The sequence below is a fragment of the Triplophysa dalaica genome, chromosome 7 (assembly GCF_015846415.1).
Source record: "Triplophysa dalaica isolate WHDGS20190420 chromosome 7, ASM1584641v1, whole genome shotgun sequence".
NCBI lineage: Eukaryota > Metazoa > Chordata > Actinopteri > Cypriniformes > Nemacheilidae > Triplophysa > Triplophysa dalaica.
Genome location: NC_079548.1, coordinates 7559288 through 7570292, shown reverse-complemented (window position 1 = coordinate 7570292; position 11005 = coordinate 7559288). Strand labels below are relative to the sequence as shown.

Here is an 11005-nt window from a genome sequence, read left to right as displayed (position 1 = left end):
ATGATTACGTTTTTGTACTTTTACGCAAGACTTGAAGGAGAGCTTTTTGAATAGGGCTTTATCAATATCTAAAGAAAATGCGTTGCCAATAAGAATCTACTATAAGTAAGCTTAAAAAGCAGAGTTCAGAAAGTTGTATTTCAGTTTCCTATTTTGGCAAATTAACTGCATAAAAATGTAAAGCAAATTTTAATAAACAACTGAAAGATGTAACATTGTAAGTAAACAATTAAATATATATATTGGGAGCACTGATTAAGCATAGTAACTGTTAATTCACTTTAGAACAGTGAGTCTAAATATTTAGAATATAAAAACTCAAACAGGGTAAAGGAAAGCACAACAACATAGTACAATGTCTGCATGCAATAAGGCGCTAAAATAATAATTTATACATTCAAAAGAATTACGCACGTTTCCCACTAACCATGTATTTAGAAATAACTAGCTGACACCCAAAAGAACATAATGTATGTTTGCTAGATTTACTCATTTCCATTTAAGTTTCCTTTGCTACTAGTGGCCATGTTGTCATGCTTTACAACAGATGAAATGTCATTAAATATGTTGCAAAGTATCTCACACTTATGTTGTTAAAATAAAAAAGCAAGACATTCAGAGACCACACAAATACCATCCAGACAAACTAAATCTCCGTTTTACTCGTCTTTTATTGTCACATTCATATCTATGCTCTGTATTCTTTACAAGAAGTTTAAAACAATTGTGAATGAGAATTAAAGAAAATCAGGCAGGCAGAAGTTGAAAGTCCCAATAATATCTGTGGCACCTGCAGTAAGGAGGGTGAAGGGACAAGGTAGTCTGATAAATGCTCTCCTTCCTCTCTCAGCTCCTAAAATGTGCCCGATCTTATTAAACAGACCTTCACTCTCCTGTTGTACCATTACATAGGTCAAATGAAAAAAAGGTAACACTTTGTACAATAAGGCTGAATTTGTTAACATTAGGTAATGCAACTTAATAACATGTAAGACCACTAAATAGTACATTTATTATGTATTAATCCCGGTTAATGTTTATATCCACAAATATTAAAACATTTTCACATTTCAAGAACAAATAACATGTATTAACCTATAAATGTATTAACATTTGTTGTCCATCAGGACCTCATCATTAACTACTGCTAACAAACTGAAACTTATTGTAAAGCGTTACCATAAAACTGAAAATGATTTTAACATCATGCTGATCTGTGCGCCCTGAAAAGATACTATTATGATGTGGTTCACAGAGAAAGACAGCAAATTCTATTGCAAACATAAGAGATACAATCCTATGTCACTTTTAAAAGCCATCAGAAATATAAATCAAATAAAAAGATGAAGAATTTGTAGGTTAAAAATGAAAATCAGTTTAATCATAATAAAAAAAAGAAATCGGATAGTGAAATCCTTTTTATTACCTCTCTCACATTCTATTCATTCCGTTTCCAAATTCTTCCCGAACAATTTCAACAACAACTGGAGAAAATAATCTTTGGAAGTAAAAGGTTTCTATCCACTACAGTATATGGAGATGTTGCTACCCAGTTGCTGAAATCTTTTCTTATGATTTAATTTTTGTGTCCTTTTTAAATTTTATGATCTGTCCTAATTTTCTAAGAGGTAGATTTAAAAAAAATGAAAAATACATGGTTACAGGTTTCGTGCCCCGTGAATCAGGGTGTGAATTAATAAAAGGGGACTACAGATGGACGACAGAATGTTAGTAGAAGCTCTGGGCAGAATGTGCCGTTTTACAGCCGATTTAAATTCAGTTTCACTCATCCTAGCCACAACCATCAATAACAGACAGTGAAACATGCATTCAAGATCAGCCAGAAAAGGGCAGCTTCTAACATGATCAAGATGGGAAAGGGTTTTTTTTAAGGTCCAAGTAATAGTAGGTCAAGGCTGCATGGCGTGGAGGTAGAGTGGTCCCATTAAGGTGGGAAAGGACATTGAGATACTGAAACAGGAAAAACTGTGTGTCATCTATAGTTTTTGCCTTCGTAATATCTAACACAAGCCTCGTCATTCAGTCTACAAATGCTGCCAGTGTCTTCCAAATGTTTCCTAATAGTCCACCCCGCTTAAGGGGATTCTGGGTAAGAGTATATATATAAGAAAGTTCAAAGGATGTATTTAAGACCATTTTCTCCCCATCATCCCTCGAGTATGCTTCTCCTCCTCACACTATGCAAACCATCACACCACGCGTTTGTTTCCTGCCCTGCGCCTCCTTCCCCAAATTTTAGCCGTCGATGGTTAATCGAAGTCCCACCTCTAAGCTGAAGTAGTAAAATCCTAACCAAACCCCTAAAAGAAATGAAAAGCTAAAAATAAATTAAAGGTATTGTAACATGCACTTTTGCTCTCGTCTGGTTGATAAACACAATCTTATGGCTAAATATTGAGGTAGCGTTCCTAGTTATGTGAGGTTCGAGTCGTATTTGTAGCACCCAAATGTTTTCCTTTAGGAGAGGCCAGACACTAGCACGGTGAGATACAACAGTGGCATGCAACGTCAAAATTACGATCACACCCTACTATGCTGAGGTTCAATCTGTAGTCTACATGTACATCTATGCACTGCAATACGGATGGGTGATCGCTTCCTCCTCATGGACTTCTCAGCATACAGTTGACAGTCCATAACCAACAACGTCCGACAAGCCATTCGCTTGGCTTGCCACAGAATTGCATAAGTATACAACATACTGTCTCTTTTCGAAATTCAAGTATGCCAACAAAACTGTTCTACTGTTTGTTCAAGCCCCTGCAACACCAGCAAAGGACTTCAGGGGGAAGAAAGAGAGATAACATTTCCAAGAACAAGTGCCAAACAGGAGACCATCTCGGAGTACTCGAGGAACTGCGCAGTCGCACCCGACTGCATGCCGTCTTAAGTAGCTCCCAAAAAAAAATCATAGCCCCTGTTTGGCACAGGTTTTACGAGAAGTATTATTTGTTAGTATGTCAAATCTACTAATAGCAGTGTAAGGGTGTGTGTGCATAAAGAACTCTGATCAAGAAGGAGAAATCTAGTTATAATCCGAACTAAATAAAGACTGTTTGAGAAAAAGAACGAAAATCGAAACTAAAAGAAATTAAACGTCAAACGACTGAACTGAACAGAGAAAACCGTCACAAACAATGCCAGCGTGAGAGAGGGCGTTCGGCTCCAGAACTGAAATGACATGATTCAAAACAATGCAATTTAAAGAAAATCATAAAAACAGAATGATTGGATGAAGGCAGTGATGGTGTAAAGGGAATAAAGAACGTGGAATAAAAAAGGAGGGGGATCTCAACTGTTAAAACACATCCAACAAATAAAAAAAAACATTATGTCTCTTTATAAACAAGCTTTGAAGGAATGTCCACCTCTCCATTAAAACTGTCCAGGCCATTAATCCCTCTCATCACTTACACCTTTCAACCAAAATATAACAAAACAAAAATGCAATTTCATAATATAACATATCTACTTTTTCATTTTTTGTCACAATTATGTTAGTTCTTGGAGATCTGCTGTTATGTTAATATTCTCTTACATTTTTTTGTTATTTTTTATATTGATGAAACAGTTCACAACCAGATGTCATGTCCAAATAAAGCTTGCTGTAAATAAAATAAAGAAAATGGCTGCTGCAGTCTGAAAAGAGTGAAAGTGTGCGAGCGTGTCGTGGTGTCAGACAGAAATCTGAATGCTGAATCAGGACACAGACTGAAGGGTAGTAGCATTGAATCAGTAAAAGGTTCAAACCTTAAGTGTTCGAAAAAGGAAGCTTTAAAAAAAGATGGTGTCCTGTTAAAGCGTATGAAAGTGTTGAAAACCCAGAGGTGGCTGCATTCTGCCAGTGTCCATCCATGTTTAAAGGTTCTCTACGTCTTACCATCCTTAAACAAGTTAGCATTTTATTCAAAAAATACAAAAACTGTTCCGGATTGTTCTCATTGAACACATTATTTACAGATAAATTTGCGATGTGAATGTTTCCGTTTTTTGGCTTCCGTTTTTCGAAAGGTACTTCTTATGTTCCGAGTCAGCTTAAAAAAACGAGTGTTTTAAAAATGTTCTGCCATTTTTAAACACCCAAACCACTTCCCCAAAGAAAGATTTAACACTTAAACTCATTAAAATTAGACAACGCACTCGCACGCACTTGTACAGGACAATGGGGAATTAGGAGACTCCATTAAAGAAATTGATGTTTACATTCAGTGCCTTGGGGTTGACATCCTGTTCAATTTAGTTTTTCCCATATAAGCCCTTTCAAGCAAATTAACCATTCGCTTGTGGAGTCAAAATGTGAACCTTTAGCGCACAATGACACAATCACACCACAGGTGAACATACAATGGCACTTGTTAGAAAAGGCTCCATGTGCGTCCTTCATTTAAGACCATTCTTAGCTCTATATGGTCGGGCCTTTGAAAAACTTTTTTGAATTCATGCAAGTCAGACCTGTGGTGTGAAACGTTCCTTCTGCACCAGTGACAGGTGGTATAACTATTCCTATTACCCATTGGCCAGATTTCAAGTGCAGCTCTGAAAAGACACCCAGGAACAGAATCCTCAAAGACTGCTCACAAACTCCTTGATTTCCCCGGGTGTCATTTTGAGCCGAGATGAGGGAAAGCCCTCAGTATAACACTCATTCGCACACGCATACTGAAAAGAAAAGAGAAAAAGCAAACGGAAAAAAAAAATTAAAATATCTTTTCTTTAAAAAAATAAAATCTTCAAGACTATCAGCTTTTTATAAAACACCAGCAAGCAAAAAAAAAGAAAAGAAATGAATACAAATTAGGAATACTGAGGTAACAATACCTGAGGTAGGTTTTTTGATATTTCTTAATTTCATTTTATCTAATCTGTTCTAAGTTCAGTGAGAAGGGCCATGTCTCTGGCAACCTCATCGGCACACGTAGAACAAAGTGGAGGGGAGAGAACATAGAAACCATTTTGTCATCGCCTGTTCTTGACCTTCAACCAAGAGGCAGGGCCTTGACCCTTCATACCAATGATCAGTTTTCGGCATTTCAAACCTGGCCTTGCTGTTCCCATCTCTGCATATTTAACATATTATCCTCAAGCGAAAGCCAAAACAAGCTGTTTGAAGGCCAGGTTTACAGATGATGATTCTTGTTTAAAAAATTGTAAAGATGTAATCACACATTACTGAAATTACTTTTTTTTTAAAAGATGGTATAGGTTGTATCGAAATACCTCTAATCCTGTTCTCCTTTCTTTTAACTGCCTGCTCCAATTCAACGAGGGGCCAGGTTAACTCACATATCATATATATATAATATATATAAAATATGCCGTTTGGGTGCGAGCAACGCTGCAGCGGATATCGCCGGCGTGGTTTAGGGTGGGATCTGTGTTTTTCTGCATCCCAAAGCTGAGCCACTGCAATATAACTGCAGAGGTCATCTTTAGCCCACACATATTTACTGAACTCTCGCCACACGTCCTGCCAGCCAATCAGAATGCAGCCTGAAAGAAACGACCACCCTCACAAACATGCTTTCAGGTGCACGACCGCTGACAGCAAAACGTGCAGCATCTCAACACAAAGTCATGAAGATTATATTTACAACCTCATTTTTTCATCTTATGTCATCTCACGAGCAGTGTTAACAACTTTGGCCCCTCCCCTTATGTCTGATAGGTAAGCGGAGGTCCGCCCCCAAAAAGTGATGGTTTCTCTGTTCTCTCTCGTCCATCTCTACCTCACTGCATTTAATTAATAATACCTCTGAATAAACATTTCTATACATATATCTCTATCTTTTAAAAAAAAGTTAAAATTTGGAAGTGACTGTTGATGGCTGAGGGTCCCAGGTAGCCTAAACCTCTTAAGAGTAGACACTTTTGAGGCAATTGCACAAGTGAGGCCCTCCTTATACCATATTCCTAATAAGCGGCTATCTACGAAAACTCTCACTAGAGGGCGCTCTTAGCCATCCACAGTCACTCCACCTGGCCTGGCATCTGGTCTCTGTTTTCTAGTATCACTCTTTTTTTTATAAAAATCACTCTTTTCTTGTTCCTTTTCACTAAACGTGTGTCCTCTCTCAGTCAACTTTTTTTTATACTTTTTTTCTTTTTTAATTCCCTCTCATGTTGATGCTCGTTTCTCCCTGTCTACCGCTGGGTCTGTGTGTCACTTTCTCAGTCAATCCGCTCGTTTGTCCTCCATTTGTCTGTCCATCTGGCTAGGTGAGGGCCCAAGCGTGTCACTTCCTCTTGGGTTCCTGTGCCAGCCCCTGTGGGTCAGTCAGCTCAGTAATGGCCTGTGGGTTGGGAGCCGGTGGACCTCCCATACCTCCTTTCTGCTGTTGCTTGACTTGTGTCAAAATGTCCCTGATCTTTCTTTGTGCCAGCTGGAGAAGGAACAAAAAACATTTTAGTGACTGAAAAAAACTCAAAATACCAAAATTTGCTCAAAATACCAAAGCATTTGTCTTATGCCAAATAGCATTTATAAATGTGTGTGGATGACATTCATAGCAGAATATAGTTTGCAGATCTTGTTTTGTTTAGAAGTTACTTTATCGAATTATATAAATTGAATTTCATTAGCATTATTCATATGTAAATAAAACGCATTTCTGGTTAAGTTTTGAAGCGCTGTAATTGTCAGTACAGGAAATAAAAAAGGTTCAAGAGACTTCTGATTTAGCCATAACAGTAAACAAAAGAGAAACGGGGTGAAAAACAGTTAACCAAATAACTTAGTGACTCACCTGACTTGCGTAAAAGTGGCCGATGATTTTGACTATGACCTGGTCTTGTTCATCAGGGGTTTGCTCTCTGGGAACCACAACCTCGGCGGCGGTGAGATTCTGAAGCTCATTCACCTAACAGGGCATGAAGCACATTCAATCCATTTCACTCCTTTAATAATGTTTCTTTTTCACATGATTTGATTGAGATTTTAAGTATTTAACAATTTTTCCATCATCTTCAGAAACTTTCGAATGATATTGGTTTTAATGGAAACTATAATGTACCTACTGGTATGTGATAGATTCTATAAATCGGACGTGGCAAACGGAAACCAATAGAAACCCCAAAAGTCCTTTGAGCATAATGCCCAATTTTTGTAATAGTTCAACTGAAAAAGCTAATGAAAACCAATCGAATTTCTGTGATGGTTTCTGCTGTTTTTTCAGCAGGGAATAAAGAGGCATACACCAGTACAGAAATGTTAAATGTACAGTAAACCGTTTTAGCAACCAGATTGGAATTAAATTATCTGACATTATAAGTCAAAAATGACAAAAGTGACATGACTTACGGTTTTCCCTCCCTTTCCAATGACTCTTCCTGCTGCGGCAGCGGCTACTTTGATGTGTGTCTCCAGCTTGACCTCTTCTTTGGGCCCAAAGAAGTTCTCCTCCTTCAGCTTACCATATATCCTTCCTTGAGCCTAAACACCAGAGAGACCTTCAGCTATTATCATCATCTCTTTATAACGGACTTATTTTAATAATGTTTATTAGTCATTTCTAAACAAATCTGACACTACATGGTATATGTAATAGCAAACTGAAATGCTCACGAAGTTTGAAAACCATCTGACCGACCTTAAACTGGGCTTCGGGTGGTCCTGTGACAATGACCATTCGCATTTTTGAGTCTGGAGCTTCTGCAGGTGCAATCTGAGGACAATTGAACAACATTTTTTTTTGGTTTAAAGTTTGACTTTTATATTGTACAGAAAATCTTCAAAATATCTGATTTTGCCTTTAAGCTTTGACAAATCCAACCACTATATTTTATGCAACCACTAATTCTGGTAGATCTCTGTTTCCATCAGCTACCAAATACGGCCTTTTTAAGGGCTGTCAAAATATTCAATTGTGGAGTTACAGTTAAACTGATTTGTCTGTCCATTTCTATGGACCCCCGTCACAAAAGTCCTTATATCAAAACAAGTCAATTACATATATTAGCTGATAATGACATAATTTTGGCAAGATTTCAAAATCAAGCATCAACTTAGACTGAATGGATTACCCACATAACATCTTCATACCTTAATAGACGCTCCAGCGAAGCGGCTCAGTTGTTTGATATGTTGTCCCTTTTTGCCAATAATGGCTCCCACGGCCTGGGCTGGGATGTACACGTGGACAGTTTCCTGTTCACAGGCCTGCAGAGAAATACAATAGGATTAGAGGATGACACCGCAACATGAGGTAAACGTGACTCTGTAAGAGATCAAAAGTGGTCATACCCCAGCAGGACCATAGGGGGGCCCGGGTACAGAGTTTCCCAGGGCAGATGGAGGCATACCAGAGGACGGTGGGAAGAGGCCGATTGCTCCCAGGTTTAGTCCAGGGATCAGGTGAGTCTGTTGCTGGTGAAGAAATAGGAAATGAAGTATATCAAATATATAAGAAGATGTGAACATAAAGAGTGCAAGTTCTTGCCTCTGCTAAAAAATAATCCACACAGTGTCACTCACATTCATTGCAGCAATGTCATTGTCATACGCCTCGCGCACTTTCTTCATGATCTCCTGTTCTGCCAGGAAGCACGCTTCAATAGAGCCCTTCACTGTGATGGTCCTCTCTGGGTTATAAAGAGTCAGATCCTGCAGTCTGCATTGAGGGACATTCATCAAATCAATACAAAGTCAACAAATAATCAAGCACTTGCGTGTAAAAACATTTTGTTGGTGGGATCATTTTTGTTGTTGAAATCATGTCCTTCATCACTTACGGTGAAATGGTGATCTTGGTGTCCGTGTCTTGTTCGACTTTCTTCAGGTTGCGACCTTCTTTGCCAATCAAACGGCCGACGAAGTTGTTGTGCGCGAGAATCTTAAGAGGAACCTCATCAGCACTATCAGAAATGAAAAACCTGTTAATAGAGATCTGAGAATGGACGCGACCCTGCGCTGACAATTCAAAGGACCGTAGCTTCAAAGAAAAGTGGAAACTCTAATAAATGAGGAGCATTCTGGGTATTGAGAGATGCGCTTGCATATATAAATGAATATATTCTTGAGTTTTCTTCAAAATATATTTTCAGTGGCTGGAGATCTTTCATTTGTCTCTTAGTGCGGTGGAATATTATTCATTTGAAGTGAATGAGACTCATTTGGTACTTTTGTAAATATGGTTTCTAATTGATTTCATTAGGACAAAACAACAACATTTGAAATAGACGTGGAAGTGTGTTGAAGTACGGTTTTGATTGGCTGCTACTCACGTTTTGGTGTCTTTGGCCTCCTGATTCATGATTTCCAGGATCATCCGGCAGGCAGCAGAACAGCCCTCTGGAGTAGAATGGATACTTATGGGCTTCTCAGCAGCTCCTGCGTTCTCTTTACGATGCACGTCAATCCTAAGAGATGAGAGAACGGCAGATGTGTCGTAAAGCTTATGACCTGACCACTTAATGAAAGCAAACAGGTCCAAAGGGTCCAAAGAATAGATTCAAAACAGCACTTTCCATTAACAGGATATGAAACAAGGCCAAAACTCTTTACAAAAATACAGAAATTAACTTAAAAAACTCTCTCAAATTAAATAGTATATGAGCTGTTGTGTGTTGTGTTTTGGGTGATAGTTCACCCAAAAATGAAAAATCGGTCATTATTGTTCCAAACCCTTATACATTTATTTGTGATGTATAACACCGAAGATATTTTAAAGAATGTGGGGAAACTAAACCGTTCTGGGCCACCATTGACTACCGTATATTTATAGTGCCCCAGAACTGTTTGTTTACTTGTCTTCCGAGTATCATTCTTTGTGTGTTCGGCAGAAAAACAAAATTTATACAAGCTTCGAACAACTTGAGGATGAGTAATGACAGAATTAAAATTTTTGGACGACTTTTACTTATAGACAATGAAATATAAAATACATTTAAATGTAAAATGATAAAATGTATGATTTTAGTTGCTCAATATTGTCAAGGACAAACTCACTTGCTCTGAGTTTGCTTGGTGATGTTGCGGATAGTGGCACCCTCTTTGCCGATGATGGCACCCACGTACTGCGTGGGCACCAGCAGTCTGAGAGGGATGTCGGCGTGATGGTGTTTGGAGGGGATTCCTGAACCGGGTGACATCTGGCGTGAATTTCCACGTGGACCGAATCCGGGACGACGGCCGTTCTCTGGACCTCGTTGGGAGTCGACATCCGAATTCTCATCAGGGATGTATGACACATGCAGGGCGTTATTCTCAAACTGGTAGCCATTGAGTTTCTGGATTGCTCTTTGGGAAGGAACAATGAAGTATGTTAAGGATGATGTGCTGATAACTGTAAATGACAGCAGCTCAAATGTATCTTGTGAGAAGAAGTATTAGCAAGAATACTAAGTGATTAAATCTACAAAGATCAAAAATTATATGGATCATTTCACAGTTCAGCACAGCTGAATTGCTTTAAATGGTTATTAAGCAACTTTACAGACTAATCTGATGGTGAACAAGCTAACAGGATTTAGATCTCACACCTCTGTGCATCGCTCTGCGGTTCGGCTGGATCACCAGCAGGTGTCAGATGAGAGCAATGAAAAAGTCTGAATCGAGAACTAGTTTGATTTGCGAACCAGAAGATGTGTGTTGTGTGACAAAGATTCACTTAAATATTAGAGAAAGACAAGAACAGAAGCCATCCTAAAATATAGCTCAACTTACTGTCTGGCCTGTTCCCGGGTCCCATAAGTGACATTCACGACTGCAGTCTCGCTGTCAGTGTTCACTATGAGAAAGAATGAGAAAGAACATAAGGGATTGTGACACAAACACCACTCTGATCTTCTTCATATATTTGCTTATTCAAATACAGGTTATTCGAACATCATCCATATCTTTCTTTTCCAATTTTTCGTGACAAATATATATGTATGTTTTGGACTGCTTTTTAGCATTACTTTGTACATTTTTACGCAAACACTTTGATTGTAAAATAATCCAAATGCCATAAAAGCAAACTGAAATGGACACTGAATTTGAGAGAGA

At 38.4% G+C, this 11005-nt stretch overlaps 1 protein-coding gene across 1 annotated transcript in view; it reads right to left on the bottom strand.

The window, feature by feature from the left end:
• Positions 1–662: 662 nt before the first annotated feature.
• Positions 663–11005, bottom strand: part of igf2bp1 (insulin-like growth factor 2 mRNA binding protein 1) — a 32817-nt gene continuing 22474 nt past the window's right edge. The window contains 11 exon segments of the mRNA XM_056753469.1: positions 663–6401; positions 6765–6878; positions 7319–7450; positions 7608–7682; positions 8060–8176; positions 8261–8383; positions 8492–8627; positions 8749–8871; positions 9241–9375; positions 9965–10255; positions 10682–10745. Of these exon segments, the coding sequence (XP_056609447.1) occupies positions 6255–6401; positions 6765–6878; positions 7319–7450; positions 7608–7682; positions 8060–8176; positions 8261–8383; positions 8492–8627; positions 8749–8871; positions 9241–9375; positions 9965–10255; positions 10682–10745 (1457 nt within the window). The 3' untranslated portion in view covers positions 663–6254.